The sequence below is a fragment of the Neofelis nebulosa genome, chromosome 4, assembly GCF_028018385.1.
Source record: "Neofelis nebulosa isolate mNeoNeb1 chromosome 4, mNeoNeb1.pri, whole genome shotgun sequence".
Classification (NCBI taxonomy): Eukaryota; Metazoa; Chordata; class Mammalia; order Carnivora; family Felidae; genus Neofelis; species Neofelis nebulosa.
This window is the reverse complement of record NC_080785.1, coordinates 157,573,621-157,590,378: the sequence shown is the minus strand read 5'-3', so window position 1 is coordinate 157,590,378 and position 16,758 is coordinate 157,573,621. Positions and strand designations below refer to the sequence as shown.

At 49.8% G+C, this 16,758-nt stretch overlaps 2 protein-coding genes across 9 annotated transcripts in view; both read left to right on the top strand.

Annotated features, from left to right (window-relative positions):
* The window catches only part of NWD1 (NACHT and WD repeat domain containing 1), a 74,611-nt gene extending 66,425 nt beyond the window's left edge, over positions 1 to 8,186 (top strand). For 3 of the 4 annotated variants that reach the window (XM_058727554.1, XM_058727555.1, XM_058727557.1), the window contains one exon: positions 1,085 to 1,525. In XM_058727554.1, coding sequence (XP_058583537.1) covers positions 1,085 to 1,386 — 302 coding nt within the window. In that variant the 3' untranslated portion in view covers positions 1,387 to 1,525. Of the gene's footprint in view, positions 1 to 1,084; positions 1,526 to 8,099 lie in introns of those variants that run through there. The other variant, XM_058727556.1, reaches the window with a different exon arrangement.
* A 4,491-nt stretch (positions 8,187 to 12,677) lies between these two features.
* The window catches only part of SIN3B (SIN3 transcription regulator family member B), a 38,034-nt gene continuing 33,953 nt past the window's right edge, over positions 12,678 to 16,758 (top strand). For 4 of the 5 annotated variants that reach the window (XR_009261052.1, XR_009261053.1, XM_058727552.1 and 1 more), the window contains exons 1-3: positions 12,678 to 12,834; positions 13,080 to 13,186; positions 14,465 to 14,618. Coding sequence is in view for 3 of the 5 variants with exons in the window: in XM_058727552.1 (XP_058583535.1) it covers positions 12,721 to 12,834; positions 13,080 to 13,186; positions 14,465 to 14,618 (375 nt within the window). In the remaining 2 variants the exon portion in view is untranslated. The remainder of the gene's footprint in view (positions 12,835 to 13,079; positions 13,187 to 14,464; positions 14,619 to 16,758) is intronic. The other variant, XM_058727551.1, reaches the window with a different exon arrangement.

Genomic DNA, 16,758 nt, shown 5'->3' with positions numbered 1-16,758 from the left:
ACCATGACTTTCCAGTATGGAACTGAGGACCCTGAGAATTCTCAACACAACATGACCTTCCAGGTGGTTCCGAAGACACGTCCATCAATGTAGGAGGACAGAGCATAGTTCACTGAATAGTTTATTGTCTAGATTTCCAACATTTACGCATTGGACCTTATAGGATGTGGGCCCTGATTCATTCTCTTGCCCCAGGCCCCCTAAACGATAGGGGCCAGCTTGCTTAAGACCAGCCACTTTGCAAACCTCCCAGCTCTCGGTCTGGTCAGTATTACCCTAAAGGCATATTAATGAGAGTTAACGCTTCTTGTGTACGGGGTCCTGTACCCGGGCCATTGAATTCCCTTGGCAGCCACCTCATCCTACAGAGCAAAAATTGAGGCTCTGAGAGGTGAGGTGACTGCCCAAGGTCACACAGTGACGCTCGTCTGCCTTTGTCGCCCTCCTACGTGATCTCCTATAGAGAAAGGAACCCTTCTGACCCTGGGCAGGGCATCCGTGCCGTTAGCTACCCCCCCCCCCCCCCCCCACGTAACAAGTGATGAAGCTGAAGTTCAGGGGGGTTAAGAGATTTGCCCAAGGTCACAAAGCGCATGGGTGGGTGAATGGATATCAGGTCGACTGGAATACATTGTAACCAAATACACTGCAATCCGATGTAGCGTAGCTTAATGCTTGTGGCAAAGATCTGCAGGTTAAAAAAGTTACGGATGGTTCCGGCGCTGCAGTCTGCAGATTGCAGCCTTCAAAGCCCAGCCCGGGCAGGTGCACAACCTCTCTTTCTCCTCCTCCTCCAATAATAACCTTTACCGAGCTCGCTCTGGGCTGAGACCGATACACCTGACACACTTAACATCTTGGAACCTTAGAATTCTCCTCAGCAGGCAGGTTCGGCTCTCATTCCCACATCGCCCATGAGGCAGGGGGGACTCCGAGAGTTTAGACGTCATCGTGCCTAAGCTAGTAAGAGGCATAGCAAGGATGTGACCCGCGCAGCCAACTCTCACATGTGTGAGATTGGATCTCTGTGGCCCCCATGGTCTCATGTGTGCCCTGCTGTCCCCCCCCACCCCCACCCGAAAAGGCACCCTGCTGGCTGTCCAGTTTGTCCACGCTGTGGTGAACAGAATCATCCCAACTTCCAATGGCTTCATCGCCCCCACGAGACACGGCTATCTCATCCGGGAGCGTTTCCAGGACCCTTCGTCAAGAGCCTCGCAGCAGGACCCTCTCAAGAACTTCAAGAAGGCAGTGTGGAAGGTCAAATCCAGGCAGAGAGACGAAGCGGCGGCTGTCGCAGGAGTCCCCCAGGACTCGAGATCAGCAAGTGCCCAGGGAAATGCATGCAAATTGAACAAACGCTCACAAGTCTGCCTGCTCGTGTAGAACCCCCTCCCCCATGGGGGCATGAGACGCCAGTGACTTAGCCCCCCTTCAGTCCAGTTGAAGCAAAGAGAATGTACGTGTTGATGTCTATCCGGACCCAAAGCCCCAGATTATATGACTCAGACCCTGTTTCTCACCATCTTTCCACTCTGCTCTCCTGCTTGTTGGCTGGGTTCCCCCAGGAACCCGCCACCCCCAGGTTAGCAACATGACGGCCAAGTTCAGTAGAAAAGAGACTTTCCCTTTGCCAGCAGTCTGAACCGAAGTGCTGGCCCCGATTCGATTGGCCCCAGTGGGCTCATGCACCTGTCTCTGGGTGAATGCAGTGCTGTGATTGGCCAGCCTGACCCAGTGTCCACCGGGGCTGGGGATGGAGTCAATACGGCCCAAGCATGTTGCCTGAGAATGGGAGGGACTGTGCCCGGGAGGGAAACTGGGGGGTGGTACAGGGCAAAGGGAGGATGGCTGGATGTAAGATTCACCAAACCACAGAGGTGGACCACAGAGCTTTATCGTTAATTTATAAAGCATCGGGTGCTATCGTCTGATCCTTATCACAGCCCACACTTCAGGGAGGGTAGGAGTTTCTGCATCCATTTCACAGACAAGGAAACCGAGCCTTGGCAGGTAGCTGTGATTTGCTCAAACTCTCAAGCCTGGGGTGTAGGGGCTCTGAGAGAAGAGAACCAGGAGCTTTCCCGTCCCAGCCCTGTTGAGCCACCTCGCTCCAATTTTAGTCTCAGAAGCGTGACCATCTGTACCACAGGGGACACACTCAAATGCCCACGGGGGCCAGTGGATAATCTAGATGATGGCCAGGCACCCGGGTGAGCAGCAGAGAGTGATGGAGACCGTGGGGACGTGTGGAGGACATGTGCTCTGCCTGGGGTGGGCTTGGGCACCCTGACTCTACCCCAGAATGGCCGTGGGGAAAGCTGCTCATTGGTGCCAGCTTCCTGTTGTTGTAAACAAAGTCAGAAACCCAGACTTTCATGTCACATTTTCCCCATTCTTAAAAGTTAGCGACTGATGGGAATGCAAGCTGGTGCGGCCACTCTGGAAAACAGTATGGAGGTTCCTCAAAAAACTAAAAATAGAACTACCCTACGACCCAGCAATTGCACTACTAGGCATTTATCCATGGGATGCAGGTGTGCTGCTTCAAGGGACACATGCACCCCCATGTTTATAGCAGCACTATCGACAATAGCCAAAGTATGGAAAGAGCCCACATGTCCATCGATGGATGAATGGAAAAAGAAGATGTGGTATATACATACAATGGAGTATTACTCGGCAATCAAAAAGAATGAAATCTTGCCATTTGCAACTACGTGGTTGGAACTGGAGGGTATTATGCTGAGTGAAATTAGTCAGAGAAAAAAATCATATGACTTCACTCATATGAGGACTTTAAGATATAAAACAGATGAACATTAGGGAAGTAAAAATATATAAAAACAGGGAGGGGGACGAAGCATAAGAGACTCGTAAATATGGAGAACAAACTGAAGGTTACTGGAGGGGTTGGGGGGGGATGGGCTAATGGGGAAGGGGCACTAAGGAATGTTCTCCTGAAATCATTGTTGCACCAAACGCTAACTAATTTGGATGTAAATTAGACAAAAAAAAAAAAAAAAAAAAAAGGTAATGATTGGCTCAAATTTACAGCTACAGGCACATTTAGCCCGTGTGTCTCTAGTTCAGGAGCTGGCTTCGTGAGTCAAGCCGGCATGAAAATAACAAACCTGTCATAGCCTCTCCCCTCTGTCGGATTCCAGACAGTTTCAGAACAAGCAACCTTAGAAACAGAGGCTTTTAAGCTAGATGTGACCCTACTGACTGTCTTATTCAGTAGTTTCCCAAACTAGGGTTCCCAAAAGGGCTTTGGCATTTGCGCAGATATGAGTATCAAATCCCATTTTTAAAACATATTTTAAACCGTAATTTAAAGATGCCTGTTCAGCTGGGTTAGGAAGCAGCTTTTAAGGTAGCGGAGATAACTAACTTAGGATTCTCCTGCCGTCTTCCTTTAACTAAGATTTTGAGGGGAGGCCTTGAAAAGACAGCGACGAGGGGCGCCTGGGTGGCGCAGTCGGTTAAGCGTCCGACTTCAGCCAGGTCACGATCTCGCGGTCCGTGAGTTCGAGCCCCGCGTCAGGCTCTGGGCTGATGGCTCGGAGCTTGGAGCCTGTTTCCGATTCTGTGTCTCCCTCTCTCTCTGCCCCTCCCCCGTTCATGCTCTGTCTCTCTCTGTCCCAAAATAAATAAAAAAAAAAAAAAAAAAAAAAAAAAAAAGAAAAGACAGCGACGCGTTGCCACTACTCTGTGGATCAGGGGTTTTACCCAACTCAGAAATAAAGTGGACGTCGTGACAGAGTGAAGATTTCAGCTACAACGTACGGTTTTAAATGCGTGCGCCCATCTCGACGGCCTCAGTGAGAATCCGTTGTTTTTACGTAAATACTAATTTGAACATAGAAGAGAAATTTTACCAATAAAATGCTACTCTGAATTGTGGTACTATTGGGAGTTTTTGCAGTGAACTTTCATTTGAAAAGGTCTGGTTGCTATGAATGTTTGGCAAGCCCTGTGCTTTAAGGAGGTGTGATTTGTGAGAGATGCCCCCGCCAGGGCGGAGCCAGGTTGAAAGCCCCACTTTGCTGTCTTACGCTAAGCAGTAACATGTAACATTGCATCAAACTGGGATACTTTTGAGAGAGAAGGGTCGCGCCTTGAACAATTACCCCTTGAGGTGCCTGGGTGGCTCAGTCGGTTAAGCGTCTGACTCTTGCTTTCGGCTCAGGTCATGATCTCACGGCTCATGGATTCGAGCCCGAGTCAGGCTCTGTGCCGACAGTGTGGAGACTGCTTGGGATTCTCTCTCTCTCTCTCTCTCTCTCTCTCCCTGTCTCTCTGCCCCTCCCTGCCTTTCTCTCTCTCAAAATAAATAAATAAACGTAAAAATATTTTTTTTAATACACAATTACTCCCGGACAGTTGAAAAAAAAAAAAATTGGACTGTCCCAAGATGATTGGAATGTATAGCCCCTCTAGTAGCAGCAGGAATTAATTTATATTAAATTCCAAGGACTTTTTAAAATTGAGATGTAATTAACATAACGCTCTATCAGTTTCCGGTGTATGACATAATGATTCGATATTTGCGTGTTGCAAAATAAATTTAGTTAACATCCAGCCCTACACATAGTGACACGTTTTTTTTCTTGTGATGAGAACCTTTTTAAAAAGATTTTATTATTTTTAAAAGATTTAGGGGTGCCTGGGTGGCTCAGTTGGTTGAGCGTCCGACTTTGGCTCAGGTCAGGATCTCATGGTTCATGAGTTTGAGCCCCATGTCAAGCTCTGTGCTGACAGCTCAGAGCCTGGTGCCTGCTTCAGATTCTGTCTCCCTCGCTCTCTGCCCCTCCCCCACTCACGTTCTGTCTCTCTTTTTCAAAAATAAACATTAAAAAAAATTTTTAAAGATGTATTTATTTAAGTTCTCTCTATACCCAACGTGGGACTCGAACTCACAACCCTGATATCAAGAGTCGCAATGTCTACCAACTGAGCCAGCCAGGTGCCCCACGTGCTGAGGACTTTTGAGATCTATTCTCTTAGCAACTTTCAAACATACCGTACAATATTAATTATAGTCACCACACTGGACATTACATCTCCAGAACTTATTTATCTTACACCTGGAAGTTTATAAGCTTTGACCACCTTTGCCCATTTTCCCCACCATCCCTATCCCCTGCCTCTGGTAACCACAAATCTGTTTTCTGTATCTATACGTTCATGGTCTTTTAAAATTTATTTTTGAGACAGAGAGAGAGCATGAGCTGGGTAGGGACAGAGTGGGGGTTGGGGAGAGAGAATCCCAAGCAGGCTCCACATGTGGAGCCTGACCCAGGGCTCAATCTCACAACCACAAGAACGTGACCTGAGCGGCTACCAAGAGCCAACCGCTTAACCAACAGAGCCACCCAGGCGCCCCCATTTTTAATTTTGACTTTATTTTAAAAGTCTACGGACTTTTTATTCATTCGCTTAGCGTGAAAATGTTCCAGCCTATAGCCAAGTTGTAATACGAGGACAATGAACACACATTGGTTCACCATCACGATTGAACAACTCTCCTAGCGCTGTCAGTCTTCTGCTAAACCACTTCAAAGCAAGGGCCAGGAATGGGGTGAGGACAGTAAGGCACAAGGTTTCAGGGCACACCAAAAAACTCAGCCATCGAAGAATATTTTATTACTGTATTTATAAAATCACCTTGGATAAAAAATGCATGATGAACAAAATATCAACATTTTAAATTAAAAATGGGGTTGGGGCACCTGGCTGGCTCAGTTGGTGGAGCCTGGGACTCTTGATCTTGGGGTTGTGAGTTCGAGCCTCACATTGGGTGTAGAGATTACTTTAAAATTTTTTTTTTTAATCTTTAAAAAAAAAAAAAAAAGATGGGATCTGACCCTGCACTTGAGTGAACTTGTCTCACCCTCATTTCCGCTCTGGTGATGTCAAGATACCTCACCCCCTAAATACATCAGGAGACATCTTTCAGGAATAAAGTCATTCCTGTACATAACCACACACTTATGAAAACTGACAATTGTGTTTTGTTTGCTTTTTTTTTTTTTTTTTTTGAGAGAGACAGAGACAGCGCAAGCAGATTAGGGGCAGGGGCAGAGAGAGAGAGAGAGGGAGAATCCCAAGCAGAGCCCAATGCAGGGCTCAAACTCACAAAACTGTGAGATTATGACCTGAGCCGAAAGCAAGAGTCAGATGCTTAACCCAATGAGCCACCCAGGTGCCCCAAAAATTGTTACTTAAATATCTTTCCGTAGGCATCCTAATTTTCCTAATTAGCCTTAAAACATCTTATATGGCAGTTTCTTTCAACCTAGGACCCAATCAAGATTTGTTCACGTGTTACATGTGGTTGCTTTGTCTCTCCGATATCTTACATTCTAGAGCAGGAGTCAGTAAATCAGCCTGCAGGCCTGCCACGTATTTTTGTAAATAAAATTTTATTGGAACATGGCCATACCCGTTCATTTACATATCGCCAGCGGCAGCTTTCATTAGTGACGCAGAATGTATGGTTCCAAAAGCCAAAAATGTTTGCCATCTGGCCCTTTGCAGAAGTGTGCTGATCCTGGTCTTAAGGGCTTGATTCGATTCAGGGTAACCTTTTTTTTTTTTTTTAAAAAACAGACTTTTTAAAGCAGTTTTAGGGGGCACCTGGCTGGCTCAGTCGGAAGAAGAAGCAACTCTCGATCTCAGGGTTGTGAGTTCAAGCCCCATGTCAGGTATAGAGATTACATAATTTTTTTTTACTTCTTTTTCATTTTTATTTATTTTTGAGAGAGAGCATGTGTGCATATGCATGCCAGTAGGGGAGGAGCAGAGAGACAGGGAGAGAGAGAGAATTCCAAGCAGGCTCCACACTGTAAGCACAGAGCCAAACACAGGGCTTGATCCTATGAACTATGAGATCATGACCTGAGCTGAAATCAAGGGTCGTACACTCAACTGACTGAACCACCTACGCGCCCCTACTTAAATTTTAAAAAGTTTAAAAAAAAAAAAAAAAAAGCAGTTTTAGGTTCACAGGAAAATTGAGTGGAAGGTACAGAGATTTCCCATGAACCCCCTGCCCCAACACGTGCACAGCCTCCCCTACTATTAAGTAACTTAGTTACACTTGATAAACCTACGTTGACATACATGATAATAAGAAACAAGGGTGCCTGGGTGGCTCAGTTGATTAAGTGTCTGACTCTCTTTTTTTTTTTTTAATGTTTGTTTATTTTTGAGAGAGACAGAGACAGAGACAGAGCATGAGTGGGAGAGGAGCAGAGAGAGAGGGAGACACAGAATCCGAAGCAGGCTCCAGACTCTGAGCTGTGAGCACAGAGCCCGATGGGGGGCTCGAACCCACAGAATGCGAGATCGTGACCTGAGCTGGAGTCAGGTGCTTAGCGGACTGAGCCGTCCAGGTGCCCCCATCATCTGACTCTTGATTTCAGCTCAGGTCATGATCTCATGGTTCGTGGGTTCAAGCCCCACATCGGGCTCCATGCTGACAGTGAAGACCCTGCTTGGGATTCTCTCTCTGCCCCTCCCCTGCACTCTCTCTCTCAAAATAAATAAACAGTTGGGCGCCTGGGTGGCTCAGTCAGTTAAGCGTCTGACTTCGGCTCAGGTCATGGTCTCGAGGTTTGTGAATTCGAGCCCCACCATGGGCTCTGTGCCGACAGCTCAGAGCCTGGAGCCTGCTTCGGATTCTCTGTCTCCTTCTGTCTCTGCCCCTCCCTCACTGTGCTCTGTCTCTCTCTCTCTCTCTCTCTCTGTCTCTCAAAAATAAATAAATGTAAAAAAATAAAAATAAAAAATAAATTAAAAAATAAACTTAAAAAAATAAAAAAGAAACAAGAGACCTATAATAGAGTCACTTGTGCTAAACCTCACATCAGCAAACCAAGACTTAATACCTAATTTAATAGCACTGTAAGCCCCTCCCAGGACTGTAATCTTAACCAGTAGGTCTGGAATTTCCTGGTCAGCACTAGTGAGGTAATCCACTTGATAGACTCCCTCCATCCCCCAAAGAAAGATAAGATTATCTGGTTGTTGTTGTTGTTGTTGTTGTTGTTTTTGCCCCCTTCTGTCTATAAAATCCTTCCATTTGTTTACAGCTCCTTGGAGCTCCTTTCTATTTGCTAGACAGGATACCGCCCAATTCTTAAATTGTTGAATAAAGTCAATTTGATCTTTAAGTTTAATCAGCTGAATTTTGTTTTCGTAACACATCGGAATCACAAGGTAAGCATTTTTGGCAAGACCACGTTGTAAAAGTTATATGTGGCTGCCTAACCAAGTACCACAAACAGCAGCTGCGAATAACAGCCACGTATGACCTCATCGTTTCTGTGGGTTATGAGGCCAGGCTCATTGTGGTTGGGTTCTTTCTTTGTTCACTCACGAGTGTTAGCCAGGCTGGTATCTCATGGAGCGGCTCACAGCTCTCAGGTTGTTGGCAGAATTAAGCTCCTCGCTGTAGGACTGTGGACCTCAGCTCCTAGAGGCTGCCTCTGTCCATAGGCATTCACGACATACCCGGTTCCTCTTTCAAGGCTGGCAGGATAGCATCTTTCCACTGTCTCAAGGCGCTGACCTCCAGATTGTCCTTTAAAGGTTGCCCCTGATTAGGGCAGGCCCACCCAGAATCTTCTCCCTTCTGATGAACTCAAAATCAACTCAAGGGGACCTTAAACACCCCTGCAAAATCCCTTCACCTTTGCCATGTGGCGTGACCTACTTGCAGAAGTGACATCCGTCATACTCACAGGTCCTGCCCACACTCCAGGATGGGGGATTCGAGGGGGTACACATACCAGAGGTGAGACTCTCCAGGCCCGTTCTAGAATTCTGCCACAACGTGTGATTCTGGACTTTAGAGATTTTGGTCGTGAAGTTTGCCATCTGGAAAGGCTTAGATTAGTTCAAAATAGTTAGCTTTTGATCATGTCTTTTTAACCTCGTCAAAAGACTGTCCAAAGAAAGACCTACCTATGAATCTTACCATAATGCTATTAAGTTTGTGAAATGGTAAGGAAATTAGTGTTGGTCTAGTGCAATTGTCAACGTTAAGAGCTTTCATTCAATCTGTGCAGATGAGAACAACAAAGAAAAGAAGTTAGCATTTTTTTTTTTTAACGTTTATTTCTTTTGAGAGAGAGAGAGACAGAGTGGGGGAGGAGCAGAGAGAGAGGGAGACACAGAATCGGAAGCAGGCTCCAGGGTCTGAACTGTCAGCGTAAAGCCCGATGCCGGGCTGGAACCCACGGACTGTGAGATCATGACCTGAGCCGAAGTTGGAGGCTTAACAGACTGCCACTCAGGCACCCCAGAACTTAGCATTTTTTACGCTTTATAAAAATAAGAATGAAAGATGTCTGTGGATGAAAGACGTCAGCTGACTGTATGCGTACAAACGCGCAGGCCCGCACAAACACCCGAGGTGAAAACTGGCTTGCCATCTCCTGTTCTCCAAATGAGTGAGGGCTTCCTCAGGGAGATCTGTAAAAAGAATGGAAAACTAAGAGTGATCCTTGAAATGTGAACAGACCCACCCTCCTCGGAGGCGAGGAGGCATAGAGTGAGGACCCCGTGGGGTGTCAAAAGCCCACACGTGCAGTTGGTACTCTAGGACGGTGACTAATAGGTTGCCAGGAGGCGTTGATGTGAAAATGACTGTCCAGACATCTGGCGGCCTCAAAGGGTTCAGGCCCTCTTAGCCGATGTTCATGCAGGAATGCGCTGAAACTGAGCTGACTCCCTTTCTGGGCTGGGAGCCACGAATCCTGGAGGCTTGTTTCCTCCTCCTCCCCTCCCCCCCACATCTACCAGGCACCACACACAGTCTCTCTGCCTCACCTTCTGAATATTGCTTCCTTCCACCCCCTCTCTCCACCTCCACAGCTCCCCTCCCTGGTCTAAGCCACCAACCTCCTTTGCCTAAATGATGAAACAGCCTCCCTGCACCCTGCCTGGCTTCCCTCCCATCACTTCCCTGCAGAGCGGCCCCGGGCACTCGCTTCCAAATTCAAAGCTGTTCAAGCAGCAGCTTGCATAAAACCCGTGCGCGATTTATACCGGCGCTAGATGCCAAGACCAAAATTTGTAACTCATCCCATGAGGACGAGTGCTCTGCCTCTGCTGGCCTTGCCCTGCTTATCCTGCCCCTCCCTGCCCCCACTGCCACCCCCTGACTCCTCTGCACTCCCACAACACCGGTGTCTCTGTCTCTCTAAGTTCAAGTGCACCACGTTCCTTCCCATCGAGGGGCCCTTACACAGCTGTTCCTTCTGACTTTCATGGTGAATGCCCACACACCCGTTAGCACTCAGCTGGAGTGTCACCTCCTCCGGGAAGTCTTCCTCATCCCCGGCTAGACTGGGTTAAATCCCCCAGGGTGGCAGGTAGTATTTTCCAAAAATGGTCACGGCAATATTTCCCGTCCCCTATCCTATTCCAGAATCTGTCCACTGCCCAGGTTCTGGAGTCCGTCTGCCTTCCTTTTGAATTTGGGAGGGACTTTGTAATGGCTACAATGGAAGTGATTCTGTGTGACTTCTGAGGCCGGGTCAGAAAAGGTGATATGGCTTCCACCCGGCTTGCTCGCTCCTCTTGGGACAAGGGTTCTCAGAACCCAGCTGCCATGATGCTCAGGGTGTGTGTAGGGGCTGCAGGTAGGTGCTTCTGGCAACAGCTGTCTCCACCTACAGCCAGCGGCAACTGACAGACATGTGGGTGAGTAAACCCTCCGGAGATTCCAGCCTCAGCTTTCCAACTGCCCAGCTGACACGGAGGGGCCAGCGAAGAGCCTTCCCTGCCAAGCTGCCCGAATTGCAGGTTGCAAAGCAAATAAACGTGGTCATTTCAATCCTCTAAATCTTGGGGTGGTTTGTTACACAGCCGCGGTAACTAGAACATAGTAACTGTTACACTTGTACCTTCTCTTTTGAAGTACCTGAGACAGTTCAAACTACTTTTGTGTGTGTGTGTGATTATTTGATTCCCATCTTTCCTGAAAGATGGAACCTTCTGTGAAGGCAAAAGCCTCGCCTGTTTTGTTCACCATTCTAATCCTGACACGGAGCCTGGCAAATGATGTGCTCACTGCCAAGGTACTCTTGGCTTTCCTGCACCTCCTCGCACATAAAAAAGAGATGCCATGCTGGGCGCCTGGGTGGCGCAGTCGGTTAAGCGTCCGACTTCAGCCAGGTCACGATCTCGCGGTCTGTGAGTTCGAGCCCCGCGTCAGGCTCTGGGCTGATGGCTCGGAGCCTGGAGCCTGTTTCCGATTCTGTGTCTCCCTCTCTCTCTGCCCCTCCCCCGTTCATGCTCTGTCTCTCTCTGTCCCAAAAATAAATAAAAAATGTTGAAAAAAAAATTAAAAAAAAAAAAAAAAAAAAGAGATGCCATGTGGTCATTGATTGAATGTTCATTCATTTGATAAACGTTCATAGATGCGGCTCCATGTCAGGGATTTGTGTTAGAGGTGAAGCACAAAAAGGTGATGTACAGGGGACAGGGGGAAGACAGAGGAGGGGTCAGGTCGTGTTTTGAAGGGTGCATAGGTGCTTTCTGAAGAGACAGAACTGGGCTTCCGACCAGGGAAATGACATGTGCTGATGCATGGGGCCAGGAAGCAGCCAGGTTGGGCTGACCTTGACAAGAGGTTCTGCACACGGAGAGGGTGAGTAGAAAATTCTGCAAGAAAAGGTTTGTAAGGGCCAGGTTCTTATGGCCTTCAATACTGCACATAGGTGCTTAGATTCCATCTCACAAGAAATAGGATGAACTTGGAGGTTTGAAAGCAGCTGTGGAATGATACCAGGTCTGAGAGCACCAGGGCTAGGAAAACTGGTTAAGAGGCTCCTGAACTGGGGGCACCTGGGTGGCTCAGTCTGTCAAACGTCCGACTTCCTCTCAGGTCATGATCTCACGGGGTTCGTGAGCTCTAGCCCTGAGTCAGGCTCTGTGCTGACAGCTCAGAGCCTCCAGCCTGCTTTGGATTCTGTGTCTCTCCCTGTCTCTACCCTTCCCCTGCTCTCTCTCTCTCTCTCTCTCTCTCTCTCTCTTAAAAAATAAACATTAAAAAAAAAAAAAAAAAGAGACTCCTGAACTGGTCACTGGGCAAATGATGGAATCAGGACTAGAGAAGTGAAGAGCGAAGTGGAACTAAATCAATAGCCAATTAGCAAAAATGCACTTCCCAAGGCCCCCTGTGGTGCTGTGTGCCCATGCCCCATTGTCGCATCAACCCTATAAAGCAGGGGTCCACTAATAGTTTTCAGTAAATATATCAGGGCCTGCACATCTTAGGATCTGTCACAGCTGCTCACCCTGCTGTCGTAGTGCAAAAGTAGCCACAGACGATAGGTACACGAGCGGGTGTGCTCGCGTTCCAGTAAAATTTTAATTTACAAACACTGAAATTTGAACTGAAGAAATTTCACGTGTCACGAAATAGTCTTCTCTTTTGATATGTTTCCAACTTGAAAAAATGTAAAAGCCATTCTGAGGTTTGCTTGCGGAGCCGGACAAAAACAAGCGGCACGTCTCGGTTTGCTCTCTCCTGCTATATAAGGAATTGGTTAGCGTTTCAATTTTAGCAAGATCCCGGAGCAAGTCCCTCAAGGAGCTACGCCCCTCGCGACCTCATCAAGCCCCGCCCCTCCGGGAGGAGCCTGCGCATGCGCGGCCGGCCCTCGGGCGGGGGCGGGGCGGGCCGCGGCTCCGACTTCCAACATGGCGCACGCTGGCGGCGGCGGCAGCGGCGGCGGCGGCCCCGCGGGCCGGGGACTGAGCGGCGCCCGCTGGGGTCGCTCGGGCTCCGCGGGCCACGAGAAGCTGCCCGTGCACGTGAGTGCTGTCCCGGCCTTCCCTCGCGAACCCTGTCGTCCGGCCCCCGCGGGCCGATGCCCCTCGCCCGGGCCCCGCCCGGCCCCGCCTCGGCCTCCACTCCGCACAGTCCCCGACCCCAGTCCCCTGACCCCTTACCTCGGCTGCTCTGAGGCTCGGCCCGCCCCCCTCCCCGCCAGAGACCCTCGTCCTCCGTCCCCTCCTCCGCCGACCCCCGCCCACTGGGACCCTCTCCCTCCTCGCAGGTGGAGGACGCCCTCACCTACCTGGACCAGGTGAAGATTCGCTTCGGCAGCGACCCCGCAACCTACAACGGCTTCCTGGAGATCATGAAGGAGTTCAAAAGCCAGAGGTACCCGCGGGACCCCTCCCCACCCCAGGGGGGGCGGCCCTGGGCCGCGATCCGGCTGAGCAGGGTGGGAACCCCCATCCCGGTTTGCCTCTCCGCCCCAGTCGGGTGACCTTGCGCAGGTCGTGGAACCTCTCAGAGCCTCCTTCTTTCTTAAAAAAAAAAAAAAAAAAAAAAACCAAAAACGGGAGTGGAGAGTACCTCCCCTGTGGAGCTGTTATGGGGATTCCTGGAAGGAGAGCAGGGATGGGGTTAGGAGACAGCGGGAGAGAAGTCCACAAGTGCACAGTGCGGTCCTGTTTTTACTGAAAATGATTTTTCAGTGAATTTTGTTCGTCAAGAATTTTTTAAAATTAATTTTAATTTTTTTAAGCACTACATTAAAAGGCTGTTATCTTGATCATTGAGTGTTTTGGAGCCCTCTCCCCGCCTCCCATTAAATCTTGTCATCAAGGTACCCTAGTCCCTGGCCTGTTGGAAAGTAGTGTGCATAAAAATGCTTTGTAAAGGGCCTGGCACATAGAAAGGGTTTAAAACACATTAACTGAGTTTGTGGGCACACAGGGGAGTTGAAGATAGATCGGGGACCTCGAGACCACGCCCTCATTTGACAGGGGGCTCACTTGGACTTACAGGGGGCCAGGGGCTTGCCCAGACTAAATTTAGGGGTAGTCAGGACTACACTTTCCACACTCTGACTCTTACGTCCCCGCTGGTCACATCCCCACCATGCTGCTTCCCCCTCTTGAGGAAATGTGATAGGGCTGGCCTGGTTTCCTTCCAAGAGAGCCATGCAAGGGTCTCGAGGAAGCCCCAGTGCAGCCATGACGGAGACCCCTGGCATCGTTGTGCAACTGACACTTGCATTGCCTTTGGTATTTATGCCTTGCCATCACTTGCTGGGATCAACACCGGTGTCATAGTTTATCGGATTGTTTAGAGGGCTTTGGCCTCCTCCCTCTTCCTGGAGTCCCGGACTTCCACTCGGCTCCCCTGACATCTTCAGAACCGGATGCATGTGCTTGGAGTGTTCTGGAGAGCCGTGCCATGCAAATGCCCTGTGGTTCTCACTAGGAGGGCACAGCAAGCCAGAGCCTGGCTGCCGTGGAAGCAGATTACATGTTACACGTTGGCTGAATCACAACCGGTCACACTGCAGGGTGCCTTGTTGTCCTTCGAGAAGCTCGTTAGGTGGCGCCGTGAAGGCAGTTGGGAGTAGATTTCGCTTTTGGCGTGCTCCCCGAGACACTTGTGCCCACTTCTCATTCTTTTCTGTTCCAGCATCGATACTCCCGGAGTCATCCGACGCGTGTCGCAGCTATTCCACGAACACCCTGACCTCATTGTTGGATTCAACGCCTTCCTTCCCCTCGGGTACCGAATAGACATTCCCAAGAATGGCAAGTTAAACATACAGTCGCCTCTGTCGAGCCAGGTATGCCACTGCAGGCGTTTGAGGGATCTGGCCTTAACGTGGCCCATTCTGGTACTCAGTCCCCAGGCCCGGTGGTGCGTCTTGTGTCTTACGTTGTGGGAGAGTCAGCGAAGAGCCGGTCTTTTTCCAGACTGCTGCTCGCTTCTAGCACAGGGCAGAATAGATCAAAATACCTCCACTGCCTGCCTCTTTACCCCCAAATCGATGGATCCATTTGGAGGATTTAAATCAAGAGTGGATGTATGTGTTTGTGTTGGAGGTGGGGGGGGGGGGGAGCGCATTCTCTTAACAGTTTTATGTCCTGTCAGAATAACCATCCACAGTCACCAAGCTCTTGTCCTGAGGCTTTCCCTGTGAGCGGGCTAGGCAGGTCACACTTGGACTTAGGCACGTGGTCTCTGGGCATCCTAGGTGCCGCCCACAAAATAAAGCAGTTGCGATGCGGGTGTGAATAGCCATGTCAGTGTCGCCGTGCCGCATTTAATTACCAACAGGGCCGCTGGCTCAGACAAGGCTTGTGGCTTTTGTTCCTCCTCTGTCCCTGCAGTCCGTTCTTGCCTGAGCTCACCAGACCCCCTGAGAAAATGAAAGCCTACGTGAGCTTTACTTTCATAAAGTGACCATTGTCTTTTTCTCCACCTTGGCCCTGTTGCCATAATGCTGTGCTCTTGGTGGGGGGGGGGGGGGACACCTGGTGCATTGGGGATGTTTGGAAGCATCCCGGCACTCCACCCACTAGGCCCTCACCCAGTGGCAACAGCCAAAAGTGTCACCAGACGTCGCCAGATGCCTCCTGGGAGCAAAATCGCCCCCATCAGGAACCACTGGTGTGTGTGAACCCGCTCTTCCAGCCTCTTCTCGCTCTGCCCCAGGGGTTTGGGTTTTTAGCGGGGAGCGTAAAGCATCGACCGCAGGAAGCATTTGGTTGGTTTCTTGGTTTCGCCTGTGATGAAAGAATCAGATTTGGAAAGAGAACAGCCAGACGCAGTGTGACAGTGACAGCCCTCTCTGAGAGCGAGGTTTTAAAAAGGAACTTGGGAGCGTGTGGCCGCTGAACTCCAGAGCCCTTCCATTTCGCATTTACGAGTGGGGCCCCACGATCCAGATGTAAGGCTCGTTGGTTCAGACAGCGCAAGCCTGAGTGGGATTAATCTTCGGAACTGTCACAGCTGGCGAGGAGACCAAGCTCATCTGCAGCGGTGTGCACGGGAGCACTTTGACGAGTCCGAAGCGCCATATAAACACAGGGTGTCATTGCCATCACTCACGAAGAAAGAGCCGAGGTCGAAGACCTAAATTGCGCTCCAGGTGTGGAAATTGCCTCTCTCCATCCCCGACCGTTGGAGGAACTCTGCTTGCGGGGCTGGATCTCCGTGTGAACCTGCACGGTGGTTACATTTGGAGGCTGTCCTTCCCGGAAAACAGCCATAAGGCCCTTGCTGTTGTGCTCACTCCATGGAGAGCTGTTATGGAGAGAGCGAGGCCAGCCCAGCCCTTTCTTCCCTGTGACTTAACAGTTACTTAACCCGGCTTTATAATCTCGCTGAAGCCCAGAGCCCCGAAACCAGCATGTCTGGAGCCCCCTTCTACGGCCGCCCACGCCATTTCAGTCCACATTGATTGACCTGTCTGTTTTTCCAGCCCTGCTTTCCGGTGCTCCTTTGGGCCAGGCATAAACGAGGTGGCCTCTTGGCTTCCTGGAGTCCTTTGAGAGGGCATAGTAGCCCAAGAAATTTTTTTTGTTGGTTTTCCTAGCTCGTTTTGAAGTACAGCTTTTTTTTTTTTTTTTTTTTCATTTTTCATCTTACAAGTCCCATCAACTACAGGCAAGGAAGGAGTAGCTCTCAGATGCTGACAAAGAGAATTAAGGGAGGCCCACACTGCGGGGGGGCCCTTTGCCCTTTGTGCAGGTTTCTCAGCCTTGGCCCTGTTGCCCTTGGGACCAGATCGTTCTTTCTGGAACAGGCTGTCCCGGGCACTGTAGGGTGTTGAGCGGCGTCCCCGGCCGCCACCCCCCACCGTGTGACAACCCAGAAGCGTCTCCCCATGTTGCTACGTGCCCCTGTGGGACAGAATCGTCGTCCTTGAGAACACTAGTGTGAGAGGAGGACAAACAGACACGTGCCATGATGGGGGGGGG